At 44.7% G+C, this 26361-nt stretch overlaps 1 protein-coding gene and 1 long non-coding RNA gene across 3 annotated transcripts in view; one reads left to right on the top strand and one right to left on the bottom strand.

Moving 5' to 3' along the window:
- C2H14orf132 (chromosome 2 C14orf132 homolog) overlaps positions 1-10776 on the bottom strand; it is a 54796-nt gene extending 44020 nt beyond the window's left edge. The window contains exon 1 of the mRNA XM_059914948.1: positions 10543-10776. Within this exon, the coding sequence (XP_059770931.1) occupies positions 10543-10569 (27 nt within the window). The 5' untranslated portion in view covers positions 10570-10776. The remainder of the gene's footprint in view (positions 1-10542) is intronic.
- Positions 10777-10891: 115 nt separating this feature from the next.
- The window catches only part of LOC132360759 (uncharacterized), a 49783-nt gene continuing 34313 nt past the window's right edge, over positions 10892-26361 (top strand). For both annotated transcript variants that reach the window (XR_009501172.1, XR_009501173.1), the window contains exons 1-2: positions 10892-10953; positions 13987-14096. This is a non-coding gene — a long non-coding RNA (uncharacterized LOC132360759). The remainder of the gene's footprint in view (positions 10954-13986; positions 14097-26361) is intronic.

Genomic DNA, 26361 nt, shown 5'->3' with positions numbered 1-26361 from the left:
TTTTGCAAATATGTTCCTATAAAAGGGTTTCATCTTCAAGAAATACATGGAAAAGACTCTGACAAGTACAGGTTTCTGGTAACGGACTGTACTGCTGAACTGAATGAATAAGCATTTTCAGAACTCTAATGAAAAACTGATGAACTCATAAAAGTGCTAACAAAAGATCAAGACGAAAAAAAAAATTAATTACATGGGACTGAGTGAACTGATGAGGATGAGTATAATTTTTGTGACTTTCTGTCTGAATTAAAAAAAAAAAAAAAAAAAAAAAAATTCCACAAGGACTCAGAGGCAAAGAATATACAAATCAATTTTCACTGCAAAGTAAAGGAGCTGTTACAGTGGAGGATTACTGGACTGAATGTCAATACTATGACATAGTATGAGTGTGTTTCACGTTTGGTAATTGCAATCATTGTTGCTTTTGTTGTGGTCATCCATGTACAATGCTTGGTGTCAGTCGATTTATCTCTTGTAAAAATAAAATACAGTGTGTGTGTGAAAAAAAAAAAAAAAAATTAAATTAAATAATTAAAAATAGAACTAACGTATGGTCCAGCAATTCCACTTCTGGGTATGTATCTGAAGGAAATGAAATCACTGTCCTGAAGAGACATCCACACACACAGTACAATAACCTGGACACTGAAACAAACTAAGTGTCTATTAACAGATGAATACTTAAGGAAAATGTGGTCTATTAATATCTACATACATGTATATGTGTGTATATATATGTGTATATATAAAATTCAGTCATGAAAAAGAAGGAAAGCTTGTCATTTGAGACATACTGGATGGACCTTGAGTGCATAATGCTAGGTGAAATAAGTCAGAGAAAGATACTCTCACTTATACGTGGAATCTAAAAAAAAATAAACTCATAGGAACAGACCAGATTGGTGTTTTCCAGAGGCAGGAGGTGGGGAACTGGGTGAAAGCAGTCAAAAAGCACAAACCTCCAGTTATAAGATAAATAAGTCCTGGGGATATAATGTACAGCATGGTGATTATAGCTAAATACTGTATTGTATATATGAAAGTTGCTAAGAGAGTACGTCTTAAAAGTTCTCATCCCAAGAAAAAAAGAATTGTAACTATGTGAGGTGACACATGTCAACTAAACTTATTGTGGTAATCTTTTTTGCAAAGATACATGTATGAAATCATTGTGTTGTACACCTTACATTTATACAATGTTATATGTCAACTATATCTCAATAAAACTGGAGGGGGGAGAAAGAATGGCAGAGAATTTTCCAAATGTGACAAAAAGTATAAACTCACAGATACAGGAAGCTCCCAAACCCTAAGGACGAGAAGCAGGAAGAAAACTACACTAAGGTACATTATAATCAAAGTGCTCAAAAATCAATAAGGAAAAAACTGTAAACACAGCCAAAGGAAAAAAAAGACACATTATGTTCGAAGGAACAAGATAAGGACGGCAGCAGATTTCTCAGTGGAAACAAGGGAAGCAGGAAGATGGTTGAATAATATCTTTAAAGTATTGAAAAACAGTCAATCTAGAATTCTATGCCAAGTAAAAAATAAACATTCAAAAATGAAAGCCAAAAAAAAAAATTTTTTTCCTCAGACATACAAAAACTGAAAGAATTCATCACCAGCACTTTTGAACTACTAGAAATGTTAAAGTCCTTTAGACAGAAAGAAAATGATAACACATAGAAATATGGACCTACACAAAGGAATAAAGAGCACTGGAAATAGTACCCATATGGGAAAATATTTAAGTTTTTCCCTTACTATTTAAATCTCTTTAAAAGGTAATTAACTTTTAACAAAAATGATAACAATACAACGTGAGGTTTAAAACACACATATAAGTGAAATGTGCAACAATAATAGCACAAAAGTTTAGAGGGGAGAAATAGAAATGTATTGTTATAAGGTTTTTACACTGAATGTGAAGTGGCATAATATCACTTGTAGATAGGCTGTGCTAAGCTAAAGATATACACTATAAATCCTAAAGCAACCACTAAAATAACAAAACAGTTATAGCCAATAAGCCAAGAGAGGAGACAACATGAGATAATAAAAAATTCTCAATGAATCCAAAAGAAGGCAGAAAAAGAAGAAAAGGGGAACAAAGAACAGGTGGGACCAATAGGAAACAAACAGTGAGATAGTAAATTTAAACCCAAATATTAAAAAAACACATTAAACATAAATGGTTTAAACACTCCAGTCAGAAAGCAGAGATTGTAAAATTGGATTTAAAAAATAAGCTGAAGAGGCACAGAGATCTGGGTTTGAATCCCAACCTATGTGCCCTGGGGCAACTGACTTTCCCTCTCTAAGCCTCAGTTTTCTCATCTGTAAAATGGATCTTAAAATTGCCTATTCCATGGGGGTGTCATAGGATTTAGAAGTGAGATTCTATGTATTATTCAACCCAGCGACTGCCTGGTACCTCCTAAACATTTGATAAAAGGCAGCTATGATGGGAAGGTACAAGGACATCTTGAGGGGACAGAACCGGGAGGGAGTAAACAGAGATGGGTTTCCATCATCTCAGAGTAGAGAAGCTGGGGTTTGGACCCCCAAAGTTGGGCTGAGTTCACAGCAGGTGCTCCACAAACACTCAAGTGTTCAATTGGAGATTTGCAATCCACTTCCAGACGACCTGGTTCTCTTAGCTCTGTGAGATATAATTGTTTCAAGTCAGATGGAATGTCTTGACTCTTAAAACACTATCTAGAAATTTGGTCTACAAAATGTACTACAGATTTTTATTTCTTCTTTAACTTCTCATTACACCCCTGCAAAAATGTAGTCTATATGCTCTCCCGAGGCAGGTCTAATTAGAATGATAAAATATTTAAATCTTTAAAATCGGAATTCAAAGTTCAAGACAAGTCCTTTGGTTGAAAACATCTGAGATAACAGACAATTTGTATTTTAATAATTCTTGCTTAAAGAAAAAGGAGCAGTTGCTGGCTGGGGAAAACATTCTCTAAGTAGCAGATTGCCAGACACCCTAGAATTCTATTTCTCTGGGAAGTGCTGTGTTCCTCTGGGGAGGGAAGACTGCTGCTGGTTTCTTGCAAATCTTTGGGAATGCTCCCACTGGCCCTTGAGAATAGCTACGACCATTTCAAGAGAATCGCCTCTTCAACTTGACCAGAAGTCTTTTGTGGTTTTTCCCCCTCCATGAAAAATGATTAAAATGCAAATTAACCATGAGACTCCCAAGGCCCAGGGGGAGGGAGGGTGGGAGAAGGGAGACGAGCAGTGGATGTTATTTAGACCATGCATCTTATCTTCCAGAAAGACCCACTCAGTGGGACATAATGTTCCAGGTGGGACTGTGTCCTCCCACCAGCAAGGCCAGGGTTCTAAGAGCTGGGCTGAAGGGGGAAGTCAGGGGAGGGCCCTGCTCCTTAAACCCACGAAGCCTCCTCAGATCTCCCCCCAGCAGGTAGTGATCCCCCTTCCCACGTCTCCTCACTCCATCCCGTGTCCCACAGCTCTTCTTCCCTCCATAACTCAAGGAACCTACTGTCTTTCCAGTTAGTACCTATTAGGCTGAACTCTATGAAATTTTCATTTTGTAGGTCAAAATGGTCCAACATCAGCAACTTCGTATGGTTCAGTCTAGTAAAGTTATGGTGCAGCTCCTTAGGAATAATTTACTTCTCTCCTGGGCTTGGAAATTTTTTATAAGGTTTTGTCAAGCTCCACACACATCTGTCTAGTCTAGAGATACTTTTCACAGTGGCAGTCCCAGGATGAACCCAGCCCACATACCTATTCTGTCTGGACAAGGTGTAGCCTGTGTCCAAAGATGTTTGTCATTCATCCCTCCCTCCCCCTTGGACATGCATGCTGTTTCCTGCATCAAGAGGTAGAATCTGGTTCCCTCGTCCTTAAATCTGAGCTGGCCTTCAGATTTTCTTGACCAAACGATTGTGGAGTTAGTGACATTCTGGGACTTCCCAGTCTGGTTCATAAGAAGCTTCGCAGCGTCTACCTAGGAATGCTGATTCGAGAGGGAAGGCGGTGCTACACAAGAAGTTCGATGACCCTGATACCACCATAATGGGAGGAAGCCCCACTTGCCTAAAGAAACATCTGCAGGATGTTTCACTGAAGATGAAACATTTGCATCTTCAGACACGTGTGTGAAGCTGTGAGACCCCAGCCCCGAGGCCCCAGCTGATGCCATCAGGGCAGAAACAAACTGCCTAGCCCACTTCTTCCTAAATTCTGGTCCCACAAAAGAAATTATTGCTACCACGGAGTAACTGAAATGGTAAGCAATAAGTAATTATTAAAACAGCCCACATTAGTTAGTTTAAAATTTTTGATTAGTTGCCAACATTTGAAAATCCAGACTGCTTATAAGCATCGGAGTTTTCAGTTTTCTTAAAAACCCACAAGCACCCGCAGCCCTGGGCCTGTGAGTTTGCACAGCATGGGCAAGTTGCTGGAGCTCAGAGACACTGTCTGTGCCCCCTCCAGGCCACAGCCCTGCTCTCCGGGTCACCGCAGCCCCCCACCCCACCCTGCTCCACTCCATGAGGCCACCTGCCTGGCCCTGGTCCCTCGGGCTTCATCTCCGCTCCCTCCCACCTGCCCCTGGGCCCAACCAAATGGTCACTTGCAACCTTCATTCCCAATAAGAGACACTATTCCATTTCAAGCCATTTCATGTCATTCCCCCCCGCCTGGAGTGTCCTCCTTCGTCTATATAACAGCTATGCATCCTTCAAACTCAGCTCAATTCAAACCTCCGGAAGCCTTCCCCGACCTCCAGAGCTGGATGAGGTGCCTCTTCTGCCGTACCAGGGCACCTATGTTTACCTCCACCCTGTCACATATCACACAGTAGGGCCTGTGACCCTCTGCCCCCCAGCGCTCCATGTAGGGAGGGCCTAGCACACAGGAAATGATTGTTAAATGACTAGATGAACAGTTCCACGAGGTAGGCCATTTGTCCCCATTTCACAGATGATGAAACTGAGGTTTAGAGAAGTGATCTCTCCACTGCCTCTCAAAGACCAGTGACCACCAACACAAAAACCAAGATCCTTATTCTTCAGGGATCTTCAGACCCTATTATAGGTTGAGCTGTGTCTCCCCAAAAGATATACTGAAGTCCTAATTCCCAGTACCTGTGAATGTGACCTTATTTGAAAATAAGATCTCTGCAGATGTCATCAAAAGAAGATGAGGTCAATAGGGTGGGCCCTAATCCAATATGACTGGTGTCCTGATAGGAAGAGAAGAACAGACAAGCTACAGAACACCAATGATTGCAGACCACACCCACGAGGCTAAGAGAGAGTCACGGGCTTGTCCTCCCCAGAGCCTTCGGAGAGACCACAGCCCTGTCGACTTTGGACTTGGAGCCTCCAGAACTGGGAGAGATTACATTTCTGCTGTTTTAAGTCACCCAGTTTTTGGTAATTTGTTACGGCAGCCGTAGGAAATGAATACAGATTTCTTTAAAAACTTGTTTCAAAATGTACGTAAACATGCTACTTTGTGTACCTCGGGGGCTCAACGATTCCCTGAAGCTGATCCGTGGAAGGGTCCCGGTTCCTCCCACCGTCCCCCAGCACTTGGACTGCTCTGGGAGGTGGTATGACGACGTGAAGGGTGCTCCTGTGTCAGCCCCACTCATGGCTCCCCAGCCTGTCAGCCGAACCACCTGGGCTCTCCATTTCCTCCCTGTCTGTACCATGACAGTAATATGGGCACCCATTCCAACTCTAGGTTTCCCACCTGTGCCAGGTGTGGTCTGGAGGAAGGGAGAACCTCAATTTTCTTTCTTTTTTTTAAATTTACTTTATTGATGTATATAGCTGATTTACGATGTTGTGTTAGTTTCTGGTGTACAGCAAAGTGATTCAGTTATACACACACACTCACACGTATTTTTTCACATTCTTTTCCATTATGGTTTATCACAAGATATTGAATACAGTTCCCTGCTTTATATAGTAGGACCTCGTTGTTTATCCATTCCATATTATATATATTCCATATTATATATATATATTATATAGTTTGCATCTGCTAATCCCAAACAAGAACCTCAATTTTGGAGCAATCTCCCAGGTTACATTATTTTGGGCCTGAATATTTTAATTTGCTGAATTGATATTGGAGTGACTTCCAGGGACGACATGACTTTTTAGGACCTAAAAGGGACCAAGGACCTGCTCCATCCAAAGAGTGGGGAGGGGAACAGCCCCACAGTGTGGGTTTAGGGTCCAGGTCTCAACCTTGATTGCACACTGGAATCAATTATGGGATAAAAAGAAAACACTGATGTTGGCTCCCAGCTCGACTCAGATGGGAGTGTCTGGGGCAGGACCTGGGCAGCAAGACCCTTAAAAACTCCCAGGTGATTCTAGTGGCAGCAACATTTGGGAACTACTGGGTTTAAACTAGTCACCGTAAGGACAATGCAAGACAAAAATGAGAGCGAGCTCTTATGCCATAGGCATGCTTCTTCTACAGGGAGTTACAACCTAGAAACATGTAAACGGGGCTCCTTGTCCCTCTAGCTCATTCCATGCGCTGGCCCAGCACACAGTAGGTCTCTTAAATGTTCATTCCCTTCCCGAGGTCTCAGGGTCTCTGAATTTCACGCATGATCCTGGGCTTCCCCCAGAGCAAGCGCTCCAAGATTCCCAGGTGGAAGCTTCAGGCTTCTTACAAACCAATCTCAGAATGTCAAGCTAATCTCAGAATGTCACTCACACTGCATTGTCTTGGTCAGAAAAATCACTAAGGCCAGCTCACATTAAGGGGAGGGGAATCAGATCTTAACCTCCCTCATGGGGGGCCAACATGTACCTCCAGGAGGTAGGGAAGGAATGGACGGGGCCGTCTTTGGAGACAGGCTAGCCCACCGACAACGAAGGGATTTGAGGATCAGTCTTCAAGATCTGTGACTCTCCCCTCCCCTCCAGCTCCTAGGGGGTTCGGGTAGCCTTGCCCTCCTGGCCATCCCTGGCCATAGGGAAATGCATGCCCCTGTTTACTATTCAACCCTCCAGAATCTCCAGGGACTGTGTAGAGTGGGGCTGGGGTGTTTCCAGGGTGGGGGAAAGAGAGGCCGAGTGCCTCCAGGGCTCAGGGTCGAGCTGAGTCTTTACATCTTCAGCGACCACAGCCTCTTCTAAGCCCAAACCCACAGCCCGGTGTACCCGCACCAGGGAGGGCACATCTGCATAAGAGGATTTGTTGGATAACTGATGTCCACTCTGTACATCCAAGAAGAGTGTCTTTTTGATACTTAGCTTTTGAGAGGGAAATCTATCTAAAATGGCATATATCCTCCAGGTCTTTTTAAGCCATGTAGAGGAATCATATTTCACAACTTGGTGAAGGGGAAGAGACTTGGGTTTTGGAGCCACAAGAATATGGGTTTTTTTCACTCCACCAGTGAATCAAACAGGTGTGCACTTCCGACTCCATCCATCCCTCCAGCTTCTGGCCTCTACGGGGGCTGGGGCTTTCCCAGGGCACCGCTTCAATTATAAACTACTCCTGCTCAGTCACCTACAATGGCTCCCACCGTCTACTGATTAAATGTGAACTTCTCATCCTGGGCAGTTAGTACCTTACAACCTGGCCTGGCCTCTGTCCCCCAGTTCTACTGTGCTCCCTACCCTCCAGTTTCCTGAAGGATTCTGTGAACATATTCTGGGCTTTCCTACCTCCATGCCTCTCTGCTTATTTTTTATTTTTTTGGCCGCTCCGCCTGGCTTTCGGGATCTTAGCTCCCTGACCAGAAATTGAACCCGGGGCCATGGCAGTGAAAGCGCCAAGCCCCAACCACTGGACCGCCAGGGAAGTTCCGTACCTCTCTGCTTAGAATGCCCTTATTCCCAGGCCCGCTAGGGGAAATCTGCCTCTAGTTCTCAGCCATCAGAACCCCCAGCCTCAAGTACCGATGAACAGGTGTTTGGGGGGGGCGGCATGTGACACCTCAAATTCACTATCTTTTCCTGTTAATGGCTTTTCCTGCACATACATCTTGTCTTATCCTCATCCAATCATCTAACAGATGCTTGTGGAGGGCCTACTTTATACCAGGCATTTTGGTCGCCCTTTCTAGGAATGGCCTGGTCCATCATTTCTCCACTACTCTCCAAGCATCCAGAAAGAAAATCTACATCCCATTCAACTTTGTCCCCCAGCACCCCTGTCCCAGTGCCTGGCACAGAGCTTGGCACAAGGCAGGCACTCAACATTAGCTGAACAAGTGGATGGAGGCCTTCACACGTCTCTATCAAACTGCCTTCTGCTGACGCGTGGGGACATCGACTTGGTCACATGCAGCAGTCACCGTACACCCACAGCATATGCTGTGCACTCACTGTGCCCAAGCACTGCTAAGTGCTACAGACAAAGACGTAAAAGTTCCCACCCTTGTGAGGATAAGAGGGACAGAGCAACACCAGAATGAAATCCATTAGATCACGACGCACCACGAGGAGAGCACTTCCTGGGGGGAGGAGGAGAGATGAGTCATCTTTAAATATGTCCTTCCTGTCCCTTATTTTGTGTCTTTCTCAGGGGGAAGCAATAAGGTGGAAACCCAGCAGCTTTGCAGATCCTCAGACCCAGATTTGAAACCCATTTTCCTCCTTGCTAATGGTGTGTCCTGGGCAAATTGTTTCATTTCACTGAAGTTTGGTGTCCTGATCTGTAAAATGGGGATAACAGTGCCAATGTCACAGACATGTAAGGATTTACTGTAATCAAGTGTGTAAGCGCCCGCGTCTGGCACATAGCAGATGCTCAGCAAAACGTCAGCATCTCTCCCCGTTTGGTGGTACTTCACGTTTCTGTCCCTGCAGCTAACCCAGGACTGAGTGTGTAATCAATGCCCAAACATCTGTGCAGGAAAAGCCAAACATCTGTCCACAGTAATAAATTGACCACATTAAACTCGAATTGTAAACAAAAAAGAAGAAAAAAAAAAAACCAGAACTCCATCTCTGCACAGGCTCTGCCTATAGGTGCTGAAAAGCCCTACGTTTATTTTGTCAAGTTACCATAGCAACTCCTGATGCTCCAGCCAGCCCCAGGATTAGCAGTAATCAATTTATCTTGTAACCATGGAAATGCCAGCTGTTTGGTGGGATCCAGAGCTGGGAGGCAGAGGTAGATATTGTGTGAGCTCTTCTCCCCTCTAGAAATAAATCCGGTGAAGCCTCCTCAGTCATCACGCAGTTACAGTCAGCACTATCTAAAATGATGTCCATATGACAATATTTATAAACATGGGTTTAGGAACAGGAGACAGAAAATTAGGCAAAAAAAAAGACCAGCATGGCTCATGGGAGCAATTAGCATTATGGAAAACCTGTTAAGAGACTGCCAAGAGCTGGAATCTGGGTTCCCTTGAGCCAACTTGGGGATCCTGCACCCATTCCTGCTTGCGCTGGGAGCTCGCTGTCCTTACAGCCTAGATTTTGCTGTTACTTTTTAAACAGATTTCCACCATGGTGAAGTTTGGGGGAAAAGGAAAGTGTCCCCTGAAACTCCACTCCCTGGAAAAGTAAACAGCAGCCAGTGGACCCCTGCCACATGCCCAGGGGACAGAGGGAACCTAGGGGGCCTTCCTACCACTGGGCTCCCAACATAACCAACTCGATAGAAGGTGCAAGGTCTGAATTTGGTACATGGGGACTTACTCTCCTAGCCCAAATGCGGTGGCCCTTCCCTGGAGCCAGACTGTAACTCCAAAAGGCCACAGACAGCTCCAGCTCCGGAAAGCAGGAGTCTGCCTTTGTTCTGGCTCCAGAGTTAAGGCATCAAAACATAAAGATCACTCCACGCGCGGAGCTTCAGGGGATTCCCCTGGAGAAAAAAATCCAAGCGATGAGAGGTCATCTGTTTTGTCTGCCACTGGGAACCTGTTTTGTGTCGAGAGAAGAGTTATGGTCGCGCCAGGCACTGGTGGCTACAGACTCAGCACAAAGCAGAAAAAGGAGAAAACGACTGCTGCGCTCTGGCGCTTGGCTGGTCACAGAGCGGCTCTCGCCGCCTTCCTCGGGCTACAGTCTGTGGTCTCCACCACACGGGAGAAAAGTGAGGGGGGAGGCGCCCGAGGTCAGCAGCAAGTGACAGATCACCCGGCGCCTCGGGAAGATACAGAATGGGGAAGAGCGAGGTTGCCTGCCCACCCGGGTGCGCACGGATCTGCGCTGCCCCGCCTTGGAGGGCTCCGGGGCAACGGAGGGAGGACCGCAGGTGGGGGATGGGCAGGGAGGGGCCCCCTGCCGAGGCCCCTCGCACAGGTCGATCCGGGGAACACTGGGCGCACAGCCTGCCCCACCCCCGGGAGCCATGCTCGCCGCCCCAGACGCGCGCACCCAGTGGGGATGCCAGCTCCGGACAAAGGACCCGCGCTCGGATCCCCGGCGGGCGCCACCGCCCGACCTGAACCCTCCCGGTGCGCTCAGCCCCGGCGGGGAGGGCGAGACCGTGGCCCCGAACCTGCCCAAACTTGGCGGCCCGGGGCGCGCGTGGAAGGAGCCCCATTACCTGTGCGGCCATAAAGGACAGATCCATGGTGTCGCTGCTGCCGCCGGCGCTCGAGTCCTCCCTGCCGCTGCTGGTCCAGCCGCCCGCACAGCTGCCCGGGAGAAGGCCACGCAGCGAGCAGGCCTCCCCGAAGCCCCGCGGCGGCGACGCCGACCTCGGCAACCGGGTGGGGGCGGCAGGTCCCGAGCCCGCGCGGCGCCCTCAGCTCCCTCTGCGCGCACAGGGATGAGGGCTTGGAGCCTGGGGGCGGGGCGGGGCGGGGCTCGGGGCGGGGAGGGGGCAAGGCGCCCCTTCACGTGACCACTCCCTGTGCCACCCCCGAGGGCGGGGCTCGGTGGAACCCCGGAAGGCTCGCAGTCGCTTCTCTTCGCGTGCTGGAGGGAGGAACTGAGGCACGAGGTCGCCTGTCTGGTGGGTGCAAGAACCAGCCCTGAACCCAAGTCCAGTGCTGTTGGCGCCCTGCCCCGTGCTGTTGAGCCCAGTTCCCTGGGGGGTGCCAGCGGGGCTTTCGTGGGGCTGGCCTGCTAGGGTCAGGGTTAACAGGCTTTTTGTGCCGACACTGCGCCCAGAGTCCGGTGTCCTCGGGGCTCTGGAACTGGGCAGAAGAAGGTTTAAATCCTAGCTCTGCTCTTGCGGCTTGGGCAAGGTAGTGGCTCTCTGAGCCTGGGTTTTGTCATCTGTAAAATGAAGAAAACAGAACCAGAGAGTTTAATGAGATCATGAATCTGGTACATAGTGTCTTCAATAAATGTGAGCTCTAACATGGCTAATAACGTAACAGAGACTAAGCTGTGAATGGTGCCTTCTAGAATTGCACAGTGCACAACTTCCACAGCTGGTACCTTATGGCCCTGTTTTAATCTTTCCGTACCTCCAACAAGTATCCCAAACGTGCGTCTGCAATATCTAAAATGAGGACAATGGCAGAGATGCCGGAAGGAGCCCATTCCCATGTGTGCATGTGTGTGTGTGTGTGACACCCCAGACCTGGTGACTGGCCCATAGGAGAGCAGGTGGGAGCTTTGTCCATCTTGAAGGGCTCACTGGTAGGGATTGGGTTGTGCGTTACCTGTGCGGCCATAAAGGACAGATCCATATATGTCCCTACTGCTGCCTGTGCCGGAAACCTCGCTGCACAGCTGACGGGGAGAAGGTCATGCAAGGAGCAGGCGTCCCTGAATCCCCCTGTGGCGGCAGCGCTGACCTCAGCGAATGGGACCAGTGCCTTACTGACAATGCTTGTGTCCCCTCAAAATTCACATGTTGAAACCAGTCTGATAGTATTTGGAGGTGGGACCTTGGAGAAGTAATTAGGTCACTAGGTCATGAGGGTGGAGCTCTCGTGAGGGGATTAATGCCCTTTTAAGAAGAGACACCAGAACAGAAGTTCATTTAATTAAGTCAAAGTTTATCAATATTAACTATACACTTAGCCTTTGTTGAAGAAATCCTTTCTCAACTTGAGACCATAGAGATAGTCTCCTGTAGCTTTTAATTTTTATTTTATTTTTTCATATTTCAGCCCTTTTCTTACTGATTATTGTTTTGGTATGGGTTAAGGAAGAAATTTCATCTTTTCCATATTAATAATCCATTATCCCATCCCTTTTATTGACCAGTCCAGCCCTTTTTGTTTGGTGTTGAGTAGCAACACGAAATTTGTCAAGTTTCAGTCTAGGTGTGGGCCTGTTGATGGGTTGTCTATTCTAGTCCATTGATTGTTCCTCTATTTCTACAGTAATGCTATTCTGACTTAGTTACCATGGTGGTTAATTTTATCTGTCAAGTTGGCTGGGCCACAGGATGCCCAGATAGCTGGTTAAACATTATTCTGTATCAAACTGGGGAGAAATTACATCTTTACTATGTTGAGTCTTCCAATCCAGTATGTTCAGAGACATACTGAAGACAATATGTTCCTCCATTTATTTAGATCTTTTTCGATTTTTTTTTTTTATAATCAGTGTTGTGTAGTTTACAGCATACAAGGCCTGGACATGTTTGTTAAATGCTCACCTAAACATTTCTTTCTTTTCTTTTCCTCTTTTTTTTTAGTGATTATACATTTTTAGGTATTACACTTTTAATTTTGATGTCCATGTGTTCATTACTAGTATATAAAAATATCATTGATTTTGTATGTGTGTCTTGCATTCTATGACCTAGAACTTATTAGTTCTTGGAATTTTTTGGTAGATTCCTTGGGATTTTCTATGTGGGCAATCATGTCATCTGCAAATAGGGACCATTTTATTTATTCCTTTCTGATCTGTTTTTTCTTTACATCCTTGCTTTGCCTTATTGCAGTGACCAGACGTCTAGGTTCAGTAAGAGTGCTGGGAACAGGCACCCATGTTTTCGTGTTCGCACATGGACCCTGGGAGGCAGGGAGGGCAATGTTGAAGGTGGGGAGACCAGTACGAGGTGGTGTCAGCTGAAAAGCAGGGCTCACGGTCCTGTACCCTCACTGCTTCATAATGACGGTGTTCTCGGATGGGGTGGCTCTCCTCCGCAGAAGAGCGGAGAAGAAGAAGATGCTCTGCAGACAAGGTTTGTGCAGTTACCAGCCTGTAGACCTTTACCAGCCTGTAGACCTGGCCTTCCTCAGGGGAATCCAGACTTCTCCCAGAGCTCGGCTCTGAAGAAAAAGAGAGACGGGACGAATGCAAACTGTCTGATGGCTTGTTTTGTTTTTATGTTTTAAACCCAAACGTCCCCAAGCGACATCTTGTAGTCAAAACCTATATAACGCTGTGTGTCCTTGGATGAGTCTCTCTTACTCTCTGGGCCCCAGTTCCTTCATCTCTAAATAAAGGGGCAGGCATGGACCCCCGCCAATCTTTTTTTTTTTTCCTTTGGCTGTGTTGAGTCTTCGTTGCTGCATGCAGGCTTTCTCTAGTTGTGGTGAGTGGGGGCCCCTCTTTGTTGCGGTGCGCGGGCTTCACATTACGGTGGCTTCTCTTGTTGTGGAGCACGGGCTGTAGGCGCGAGGGCTTCAGTAGCTGTAGCACACAAGCTCAGTAGTTGTGGCGCACGGGCTTAGTTGCTCCGCGGCATATGGGATCTTCCCGGACCAGAGATCGCACCCACGTCCCCTGCATTGGCAGGCGGATTCTTAACCACTGCACCACCAAGGAAGTCCCGACGCGCCAATCTTGAGTCCATTTTTTTTTTTATAAGTATATGACTTTATTTATTTTGGCTGCACTGGGTCTTAGTTGCAGCACACGGGATCTTCGTTGCTGCATTGCTGCATGTGAGATCTTCATTGCAGCATGTGGAATCTTTAGTTGTGGCACGTGGGCTCTTAGTTTTGGCATTCAGGATCTAGTTCCCTGACCAGGGATCGAACCCGGGCCCCCTGCGTTGGGAGCAGAGTCCTAACTGCTGGACCACCAGGGAAGTCCCCTGAGTCCATTTTTTAACACCCACCATGTTCTGCAGGTGGACAGAACTATTTAATCATCACGTCCTGAAGAAAGAAAACATTCTTACCACACTCAGAGTGACAAGGAGGACCAGAGGACTGGTTGTCAGCTGAAGCCTGAACTGAGGTATTTTTAAGTCACTCTATTGATGCATAATTTACATAAATGTACCCATTTTACATATACAGGTTGATGAGTCTTGATACACATGGACACCTGTGTAACCAAAACTATAATCAAGGTATAGAGCATTCCACTCACCCATAAAAGTTCTCTTTTATCACTTTGCAGTCAACCCCCAGCCCCCAGCCTCAGGCAAACATTGATCACGTTTCCGTGACTACAGATTACATTCGTCTTTTCTAGATTTTTCTATAGATGGAATCATACAGATTGTACTTTTTTCTTTGTCCAGCTTCCTTTGAGAATCATCCATATTGTTGCATGTAACTGTAGTTCCATTTTTATTGCTGAAAAGCATTGATGTCTGGATGTACCCCAGTTTGTTTATCCATTCTCCAGTTGATGGGCACTTGGCTGTTTCTAAGTTTTGGGCTGTTATGAATAAAGCGCCTGTGAACATTTGTGTACAAGTCTCTGTATAGACATTTTGTTTTCATTTTCTTGGGTAAAAACCTAAGAGTGGAACTGCTTAGTTGTATGTTTATAATAAACTGCCAGACTGTTTTATAAAGCGTTTGTACATTTTACATTCCCAGCAACAGTGTTTGAGAATTCCAGTTGCTTCAGATTCTCACCAGTCCTTGGTATTTTCATCGGTTTTAATTTAAGCCGTTCGAGGGGCTATAAAGTGGTACTTTATACGGTTTAAATTTGCACTTCCCTGATGAATGTTGATGCTGAACCTCTCTTTTACTTGCTCATTATTGGCCATTGGTATATTTTCTTTTGTGAAGGGTCTATTCCAATCTTTCTCCATTTAAAAGGAATTGGATCAATTGTCTTTTTATTACTGAGTTGTAAGAGTTCCTTATGTGTTTGGGGTACAAGTCCTATGTCAGATATATGTACTGCACATATTTTCTCTCAGTCTGTGGTTTGTTAAATTTTCTTAATGATGTTTTTCAAAGGAAAGTTCTTAGTTTTGATAAAACAAGGCCACTTGATCTTTACTTTCTTTTATGGTTCATGCTTTTTGTGTCCTATTTAAGAAATCTTTGCCTATCTCAAGGTCATGAAGATTCTCTCTGTTTTTCTTTCCCCCAAAGTTTTATAGTTATACGTTTATATGTTTATATGTTTACGTCTGTGATCTATTTTTGTTTTTATATATGGTGTGAAATAAAGGTTGAGGTTCTTTTTTTTTCTTTCCCAAATGAATTTTCAATTGTGCCAGCACCACTGACTATCCTTTCTCCATTGAATTACCCCAGACCAGGACTAGATTTAAGAAGACACAAAATTTAAGATGGCATGTACTCTCAGGTGCCAGCTTTGCACTTGTGTGGCCTTGAGAGTGCCTCCTTAAATTTTAATTCCTAGGCACCTTGCTGGCCTCACCCACTGACTAAGTACTTCGCAGGCAGATCTGCATGTTAGAAATATCACTCTGTAGCTCTCCCTGGGCGACCGCATCCAGGCATGTAATGATCCAGTGAGGACACCCAGACTTCTGTCCTGAGCTCCAGACAGGCCTATCCAACTGTCTGTTCAGCAGCTTCTCCTGGGTGGCTAATGGCATCTCGAATTTAACCTAGCCAGCACTGAGCTGTGATTTCCACCCTGCTGCATCACAAGCAGATAGCGGCTCTACCCAGGTCCTCCATGTACAGTTCTGCATGTTGCACACTGCACAGGGGTGCCTGGCAGGGAGTCAGGTGGGGTTAAAATCCAGCCATGCTCCTCTTGTGGAAGCCGGTACGTGAGTTAAAGGTCGTGTATGTCCAGAGGAAGGTGTGCCTTTGCTAATTCTCCCAAAGGCCTCCCAGTAGACCCAGGAGTCGTCCTTCAGTCCTCTCTCCCTTACACCCCACTCTCAGCTCACCAACCCTCTCGTTCACTATGCTCTGGCCACACAGGCCTTTTTTTCTGTCTCAACACCACACCCAGTACATCTCCCTGCAGGGTCATAGACTTTGCTATTCCTTCAGCTTGGAACTCTTTTACTGCAGATCTTTCTTTTGATGGTTCAGGTTTCACTTCAAAAACCACCTCCTGTAGGAAGCCGTTCCGACCTTAAGTAATCCATCCTTAAAATAAAAACAGCTTATTTTATTTTTCCGTAGCATCTCTCCCTTTTGAACGCATTTACTTGTTGGGAGAGGCCATCTGCCGTGCGCTCTGAGTGTCCTGGGCCTCAGGCCACCTGCATGCTCTCGGTCCTGGCAGCTTGGCGTGGGGACAGGGCAAGGGAATGCGTCTTTGCACTGCAAACTTAGAGGATTTGGGTTCCAGGAACAGTCTCCAGACTGCTGTTCTGCCAAGTATTGGATGCATAATTCATGTGCGCCGAGAACCTGGGATCCTGTGAAGAGGAAAATTCCATTCCCTAAAAGGCTCTCGGCCTGTAGGCTACAGCAGGGGGACCTGACCCTGTCATTTCACCTCATCTGGGACCCAGATGGACAGGGCAGGGGGCCACTGAGACCCTGGAGCAGATGCCCTCTCTTCCTGGGAGGGCTTTAAAAAGGGTTTAAGAATTCATGAGCTTCTCACTAAGCCACTTGATATATTATTTACAGCACATCACAGGGGTGGAGATGGCCCAAGACCCACCCCTCTTTTTAGCAGGCAGAGAAAATGGAAAGCAGCAGTGGGGACAGCAAAATGCCCAGGAAACTCCTTTGAAGTCAGGCCCCAACACTCCCTCCCCTGTCAATTCTCACAGCGAGACATGTTTCTTTTGACCGGTCAGCAAATAGGGGCTGATCCAGGATTTGAACCCAGATCCATCTGATTCCAGAATCCACATGTCTTGTGCACTATGGTTCCTGCCCGTAAGGAACCTATATGTTAGACCAATGCAAAACCGAATCATTATAAAGTGAGGAAGAATTCATCCATTCATTAGTTCTTTAATTCAACAAGTATTCCATCCATCCATTCAGTACGTGTTTCCTGAGCACGTCCTGTGTGCTGGGCACTGCATGTCTGGAAAGGGTGGAGAGAGCTGTGTAGAGCTTCAACAGCAATGACAAGGGGTCCAAAGCTCCCTGTGAGGGGAGGCTGAAGAATCGGGTTTGTATCTTGGCTATGCCACTTGCTAGCTGGGTGACATTAGGCAAGCTACTTAACCTCTCTGAGCCAGAGTTTTTTCTTCTCTAAAAGTGGAGGATTGAGTGAGATGATGGAAAGAGTGCTTAGCACTGAACCTGCACATAGTAGGTGTGTTGTCCATGGAAGGAGAGAAGAAACAGTAAAGTCCATGGGGGGAGGGGAGGGTGTTAGTTTGATACAGAGATTGCTCGTTTGCTTATGTTTATTCTAGTTAAACACGTGTTCTGCTAGAACAAGTACTCCAGGGGATTACAGAGAGAGAGGAAGGATGGTTTCTTACTTATCCATGAAACACACCAGCACCTAGCAAATGCCTGGCTTAAATAAAGCGCTTTGGGAATGTTTCCCGAATGAGCAAACTAATGAGTTAATAAGCATTTTATGGTTCAATAAATAAATGGATGAAATTAAGTAGGAGGATGCAGGAAGTAAAACGTCTCCCTCTGTCCCCTCACCTGCTTTCCTTTGCCTGTGCACACACATCAGGTCTGATGTTTAAAATGAGTGATCGCCAGATACTAGAAGCTCCGCTGCCCAGCCCTCCTCTGTTTCCTCGTTGGTGTGGAGCTCCTACAGCATGGGAAGGAAAACCTGGAGCAGGATTCCTGGGCCATTGCCACGCCCAGAGGGAGCTAGAGATCCACATCTCCTAACATCACTTGTAGATTTTTTTTTTTTTTTGGCCGTGCTTTGCACCTTGCGGGATCTTAGTTCTCAGACCGGGGACTGAACCCGGGGCGTCGAGTCTCGGCCTCATCGAGTCCTAACCACTGCACTGCCAAGGAATTCCTCTAGCATCACTTCTTAATACAAAGGCAGAGAGACCCCTCCTGCAATCATTCATTCAGTCCAAAACAATTACTAAGTTCCTCCCAAGAGCCAGGCCTGTGCAGGGCCCCCTGGAGGGGTGAATACAGCCTCACTGGGCCGTAGTTCCACGGGAGGGAAATGTACCAAGTTGATAAATGGAGACAAGGCCATCACCCAGTGTCAACACAAGACAGACCTGCACTAATACAGTAACCAGTGACCACATGTGGCTGTTGAGCATATGGCTGATGATCTCATCTTAATTAAAGCTGTGATTGCGTTGGGAGGGAAGAGTTGGGGAGGTGGGGGTCTGCTGGGGAGAGCAGCGGGGCTGTGTGCAGGAAGAGGCTTCTTCCTGCAGCTCTGCCTGCCCAAGGCAGCCACATCCACGAGTCCGCCAGGAACAACAACCACCAGAATGATGGTGATGATGAGAGTGATCTTGTGGTTGCCAGGCTGCTCCTGTTTTCCCGCATGTGGATTTCCCAGGTCCTTTCGGTCACTGCCGAGAGCAGCCCTGCCAGGATGAAGTGTCTGCATGTTAGAGCCACTGTTCAGAGGGAAGCAACTTCCCTAAAGTCCTGAGCTAATGAGCAGAAGGGCAGGACTTGAGTTCAGCACGCTGGTGATCTGTCCACTGTCACCACCTCATATCCCAGGTCCCAGGAGCAAGGGGATCCTCAGAGCTTGGCCACATTCTACCTCTGCCTGTACCTAGCCCACTTGATCTCTGGGAGTCTCAATTTCTATGTTGTATAAAATGGGGTTAATGTGACTGACTTCACAGGGCAGTGAGGATTCAGTTAAAATCAGCCCGTCCATTGGAACCCCGCGCTTGTCCTCCCACGGCTCCTGGTGATGCCCAGGACAGAGTGTGGGTTCCTCAGCATGACTCACCCACCCTCCCAGTTCTGCCCCCACCGGCCTCTTCAGCTTCCTCTTCCAGCTTCCCTCCTGGACTTCTCTGCCCTGGCCATGCTGAACTCTTCGGACAGATCCAAACAAGCCCCATTCCCTCTCTCCCCCAGCCTCTGCCCATGATTTCCTTCTGCCTGGGACACACGCCTCCCCTCCCGTGCCAGCCCTCCTGCTTGCGTTCTCCTCATCCCTCACGGCCCCATGCGGTCACCCCCTCCCCTGGGAACCTGCCCGGGACAGAGTAGTGTGCAGTTTCCGTGGCCACCCTCATCAGCACCTTCATTGCTCACTACACAGACAATGTCTCCCTATAGCGCAAAAGCCCTTGGGAGGTACACACTCGGCTGTCCCACGGCTGTGACCCCAGGGGCTGTGTCCCAGACTTGAGGCTAGAGGCAAGCAGGGACTCTGGAGCCAGGCCTGGCTTGAATGTTGTTGTGGGTTGAATTGTGTCCCTTCCAAAGATATGTTGAGGTCCGAACCCCCAATACCAGTGATGTGACCTTACTTGAAAGTAGAGTCTTGCAGATGTAATTAAATTAAAATAAAGTCAATGGGCCCTAGTCCAATATGATTGGTGCCCTTATAAGAAGAAGCGAAGAGACAAAAGAAAAACACATGGGAAGAGGATGGTCATGTGATAATGGTGGCAAAGATTGGAGGGATGCAGCTTCAAGCCAAGGAAAGCCAAGGATTACCGACCACACCCGAAGCCAGGAAGAAACAAGGAAGGATTCGCTCTAGAGTCTCAAGGGAGCAGGGCCCTCCTGACACCTTGATTTCAGACTCCTAGCATCTAGGACTAACAATAAATGTCTGTTGTGTTAAGCCACCCAGTTTGGGGTTCATTGTGACAGTAGCCCTAGGAAACTAATACAGATGCCCAGCTCTACAACTAACTAAATAATTTGCTCTCTGCTTCAGTTTCTTGTAAAATGGGGATATAATTACAGTACTTACCTTGCAGAGCTGTGAGGTTTAAATGAATTAAGTGTGAACCCTAGTAAACAATAGATGCTATATAAGAATTAGCTGTTATTATTTATCATAATAGGTGTTCAAAAATTTATGTTGAAAAAATAAGCAGATAAAAGACACACAGTAGGTGTTCCAGAATTGTTCATTCCCTTTTTCTTTGTACTCTCCAGGAATAGCTGCTATTTAATTCTGGAAACATACAGTGCGTGTGTGTTCTTTGTGCCTTGCCAGCATTCCTTCTCTTTCTTCCAATGACAGTGCCCCAATTTTCCTTGGACAGCCCCCAGTCTCAGCTCTCTGCCCATGTGGCTCAGCTGGGGCTGTTCCTACCTCCCACTACCAAGGAATTTGATTCAGGGGAGGACATGTAATCCCAGGTTGGTTCAGTGAGAGTTAGCCCTGGAATTTTAACTGGAAAGGGAAGCTGTCTTTCTGTGAAGTTGCTAAACTGGTAGAACCTAAATCTGGAGTTGCTAGTAGCCATCGTCCTACCAAAGTTAACCCACAGGGAAGCAGAGCTGAGAGACAAAGAAAGAAAGTATCCAATACCATAATATGAGCACCTGGATCCAATGGTACCTGAAGGCACATCTACCTCTGGACTTTTCAGTCACTGGAGGAAATAAATTGGAGTTCTATCTCCTGAAGCCAAAATATCTGACTCAATATTGAAATTAGCAGCAGAAATGAGGTGTTGTGACAGAACCTAAAATGAGGGATCAGTTGAATGGTGAATGGCATGGAGCAATGAGGGAAGCTGGCAGCCCTGTGACACAGGAAAACACCAGCTGGCTGAGAGTCACTTGCTTGTCTTGGGACTGGGTCCATGTTCCCATGGGTACTGGACTTTAGGACACATGGCAGGAAAATGATATTAGAGCATGTTGGCTGCCTCTTGTGGATTTCAGTAAATTCTTACAAGAAAGAGACAAACTTTGATGGAAACTGGCCCATTCAAATGATAAGTGAGAATAAAATCTGACTTCCCTAAAAGAGGTTTATTCTGCCTGTGGTCAATAATCCAAGTTGACTGAGACAGATAAGCTTCCCCCTCATAGGATTAGAAAAGCCAGATCTGCCTCCAAAGCAAGTTCATTTAGCGGAAAGAAACAGAGCAAGCCATGTAGGGATCCTAAAAATGTGTGACACTCACCCTCCTCCCCCGATCCCTCCCAAGTATCACCTTCATGCCCTCTGTATGCCACTGACAAGGGTGAGCCTTGCCCTGGGATAAAGAGATATCCGTGGGATGCAGCCTGAGTACAGAGCAGATGAGCACACCTGTCTGCCTAGGCTTTGTTGGCAAGGTTACCTGGCCAAATGGGGTATACAGAGAATGGAGGGAGACTTGTTTCTAACCTGTAGAATTTCCCAAGCCACAGCCTGGCTGCAAGGACCGCACTTCAAGCAGAGTTCTGGCTTTGGATGCTGGTCCAAAAAGTTGTCCTGAAACAAGCAGGATCTTTTTTTAAAAAAACTGAGATATAATTGATATATAACACTATATCAGTTTCAAGTATACAATATAATGATTTGATATTTATATGTGTTGCCAAATGATCAACACAATACGTCTAGTTAACATCCATGACTATACATGGTTACAGAATTGTTTTTCTTGTGATGAGAACATTTAAGATCTAGTCTCTTAACTTTCAAATACAAAATACAGTATTTTTAACCATAGTCACATGCTGTACATTATATTCTCATGACATTTATTTTGTAACTGGAAGTTTGTACCTCCTGAGCCCCTTCACTTATATTGTCCTACCCCACCCCCTGCCTCTGGCAACCACTACTTTGTTCTTTGTATCTATGAGTTTTGTGGGATTTTTTAGATTTCACATATAAGTGAGATCATATGGTATTTGTCTTTCTCTGTCTGACTTATTTCACTTAGCCTTAATGACCTCAAGGTCCATTTGTGTTATTGCAAATGGCAAGATTTCCTTCTTTTCTATGGCTGGAGAGTATTCGTATGTATATACACCACATTTTCCTTATCCGTTCCATGGACCGGATAAGGACACTTATCCGGACACTTAGGTTGCTTCCATGTCTTGGCTATTATAAATAATGCTGCAATGAACATAGGGGTGCATTTATTTTTTTCAAGTCAGTGTTTTCATTTTCTTCAGATAAATACCCAAAGTGGAATTGCAAGATCATATCATAGTTCTCTTTTTAATTTTTTGAGGAACCTCCATAATCTTTTCCATAGGGGCTGCATCAATTTACACTCCCAACAAAAATGCACAAGGGCTCCCTTTTCTCTACATCCTCGCCAATACTTGTTATTTCTTGTCTTTTTGATAACAGCCATCCTAACAAGTATGAAGTGATATCTCATTGTGGTTTTGATTTGCGTTTCCCTGATGATTAGTGAGCACCTTTTCACGTACCTGTTGGCCATCTATGTCTTCTTCGGAAAAATGTATATTCAGATCTCCTGCCCATTTTTAAATCAAATTGTTTGGGGTTTTTTGCTATTGAGTTGACTAGAATCTTAATGAGATTGTAATATCATTGAATTTCTAGAGAAACCCCAATCCTGGGAAACTGAAAGCCTGAGTTGCTCAACCCTCAAGGGAATCATGAAGCCTTGTACCTACACCAACAGAAACTGGATTGCCAAAGACATATAGCTTCCAAAGGAGCATTCTTCACAATCCAGCAGGGAAGATAAGCAGATGAGGGGGGGGTCTTCTCAGATAGTAGAAGCAGGGCAGCCCAAAGTGGCTGACCAAGGAACTCATGCATCACCAGGAGAGAGTCCTTGCTATTATCCATAAGCTAAACACCATGGACAGTGGCAGTCTTATATTGTTTCTCCTTATCTTCTTTCCCAAAGGGAGTTTTGTTGTTATTTTTCTTTTCCTTTCTCCACTGTTGTATAAGAGATGTGTTAAGAAAGGGAGTTAATTTATCATTCAGCCATATGCTGCTGCACCTCTAGAAACTATACTCAGATCTAATTGAGATTAATGAAATTCACCCAGAAACAATGGATTCAGATCTAGATAAAGACATGCCTTTAAGTTGTCTCTATTTTGGGGTGGGACAGAGGACAGTGTTTGTTTGTACATGATTTTGTTGCATTTTGGTAGGTGGAGGCATTTTTGAAGGGGTGGTACGTGGAAGTGGGTAGTCAAAACACAGGATATAATTGACATCTATTATTTTATTTGCCCAACATCCACCCTTGCCTTTTTTGCTCTCAACACCCTGTTTTCACCTTGGGGAACAGACTTTCCCAACTGTCACACAGAATGATTAGACCAGGTCTACAACTCCTCCACTTTCCAATTTCTCTGCCTTAAGGATTACTCTATGACCCAAACCTGGACGATCAGTTATCCTAATAGATCCCACAGTCTATTAGGGATAGACATGTTATTCCAATAAGAGTCAAGCAAATATATTTTCTGGAAATACCAGGGAAAAAGAGATTCCCTCTCCCCTGAGGCTATGAAGGTGGTGGAAGGCAAGTCTGGACTTGCTGGTAGCATCTCAATCCTATGAAGGGAAATCCTGTCTGGAAACAGAGGTGTCAGAATTGAAAGACTGAGTGAGACAGACTTATGACAACATCCTCTGGACTCCTGGCACTCTGGAGCCCTACAACTTGCTGTTAAGTGAGCCAATAAATCTCTCCTGCTAAGCCAGTTTGAACTGAGTTTCTGCTATTTGCAGTTGAGAGAGTCTTGACAAAGAAGAACTCAACTTGTTTCTTGGAGTGGGAGTGGTTGGCATATAAGAGCACTGGGAATTTTTGTAAGACTTTGGTTTTCAGCATTTGCCTCCAACTACATGTAAATGACTTGGGAAACTCCCCATCGCCAGCTACAGTATTTCCACAGCTGTGTGAACCCAACAGAAATGTGGACCTAGTTAGCTACTGAGGTGTGGAAATCTTTAGTTTGACTGAATTTAGCTTTTTTTCCCTTACATGTTGGAGGTGTATAGGTGAATATAGTTAACTTTGGACTTTATTGGGTAGCTCTCTATTCTGATATGTATTTTCAAACACCAAAAATTTGCGGTAGTACCAAAAACCCCTATATATGCTTCACCCAGATTCACCAATTACTAATATTTTGTTGCATTTGCTTTATCATTCTCTTTCCATATATAAATATACAAATTTTATTTTTTTCTGAACCATTTGAGACTAAGGTTGCAGATACCATGCATCTTTACTCATAAATAGTTATTGTGTGTTTTTAAGAACAAGAATATTCATCTTACAGTACAATGATCAAAATCAGATAATTTAACATTAATATAATACTATTATTTAATCTCTAGGACTTATTCAAATTTCACCAATTGTCCCATAATAATGCCCTTTATGGTCATTTTTATTCTTATCCAGGATTCAGTTTTGGGATTAAGCATTGCATTTAATTTTTGTTGCTTTTTAGTCTCCTTTAGTCTGGAATGGTTCATTAGTTTATTTTTGTTTTTCTTTCCTTTCTTTTTTTTGGGGGGGGAATTAAGTTTTATTTGGGGGTAAAATGAGGACTATAGCCCAGGAGACAGCATTTCAGATAGCTCTGAGAAACTGCTCCAAAGAGGTAGGGGGGAAGGTCAGTTATCTTTGTTTTTCTTGACATTGGCTTTTTTTTTTTTATAGTGTAGAATATTTGTTAGTTGGTGTCTCAGTTCTTTTGAGCTGCTATAACAAAATGCCACGGAATGGGTGGCTTATAAATAATAGAATTTTTTTCTCACAGTTCTGGAGGCTGGAAAGTCCAAGTGTAAGGTGCCAACATATTCTGTGGCCTGTGAAGGCCTGCTTTCTGGCTCATAGATGGCTGCCTTATTACAGTGCAAAAGAGAGTAAGCTCTTTCTGGTGTCTCTTCTTGTAAGGATACTAATCCCATCATGAAGGCCTCACCCTTATGACCTCATCTAACCCTAATTACTTTCCAAAGAATACACCTCCAGATACCATTACATTGGGGTTTAGGGCTTCAGCATATGGATTTGGGGAGACACAACTTAATCCAAAACAACTACATTATTTTGATGTTCACCTTGTCTCAGATTTGGTCATTAGGTGCACCTCCCCTTCAGGTTAGTTCAAATTGGTTTCTGTGTCCTTTTTACATGTTCTCATTTTTTTCTTTTTGGCACTTACTTACTTTTAAGATGTAATTTGATGTTATGGACCCATCTCAGACTTTTTTGGACCAGCTTGGGGACCAGACATTTTTCAAAGAAGCCTTGGTTTCCTTCATTGGGACTGATGTTTAAATCAAGATCTAGCAATTGTAGGGCTTTTGAACCTAAAGTGGGGCAGCACTGGAAACTCTGATGAACTTCTCTGGAGTGCAGAGATCTTGGGGAAACGCTTGGTCTCTCGTATGTAAAATGCAGACAATTTCCAGTTGTTTTAACCATTTTATTTCTAGCGTGGTACGTTGCTCAAAAAAAAAAAAACAAAACAAAACCCAATGGGTAAAACATTTGTAACAGGGTGACTGTTTGAGAAATCAGTTGGTGTCTGGCTTCTTTGGTTGCTGAGGACACTTCAGGAAGAGTGAAAAGGGATTTGTCCCCTCCCCTGTCCCGATATTTTTCCTTTATTGCTTATGCTTTTGGTGTCATATCTAAGAAACTATTGTCTAATCCAAGACCACAAAGATTTAGACCTGTGTCAATTTCATCTAGGTTATCTAATTTGTTAGCATACAATTGTTCATAGTATTCCCTTATAATTCTTTTTATTTCTCAGAGGTCAGCAGTAATGTTCTCTCTCTTTCCATTTCTGATTTTAATAATTCAAGTCTTCTTTTTTCTTGATAAGTTTAGCTAAAAGTTTGTCAACTTTGTTAATCTCGTCAAAAAAAACACTTTTGGTTTCATTAATTTTCTCTATTGTTTTTCTATTCTTTATTTTATTAACTTCCACTCTAATTTTTATTCTTTTTTTTTTTGCTTTGGGTTTAGTTTGCTTTGCATCTAGGCATTTAGAGCTATAAATTTCCCTCTAGCACCATTTAGCTGCATCCTACAAATCTTGGTATATTATGTTTCCATTTTCATTCATCTCAAAATAATTCTTAATTTCCCTTGTGATTTATTCTTTACTCCATTAATTATTTAGGAGTATGTTGTTTAATTTCCACATATATGAATTTCTCAAATTTCCATCTTTTACTGACTTTTAATTTCATTCCATTTTAGTCAGAGAAAATACTTTGTATGATTTCGATTCTTTTAAATTTATCAAGATTTATTTTATGGCCTAAACTTATGATTTATTCTGAAAAATGTTACATGGAACATTTGTCTTTCTCAGGGACAGACCCAATAGAGCTTATAGTATTATTCAAGTCTTCTATTTCCTTGTTGGTCTTCTGTATAATTGTTCTATCTATTATTGAATGTTAGATATTGAAGACTTCAACTATTATTGATGAATTATTTATTTCTGTC

This window comes from Balaenoptera ricei, chromosome 2, assembly GCF_028023285.1.
Source record: "Balaenoptera ricei isolate mBalRic1 chromosome 2, mBalRic1.hap2, whole genome shotgun sequence".
NCBI lineage: Eukaryota > Metazoa > Chordata > Mammalia > Artiodactyla > Balaenopteridae > Balaenoptera > Balaenoptera ricei.
Note: the sequence above shows the minus strand (reverse complement) of the source record. Positions and strands in the feature narration are given on the sequence as shown.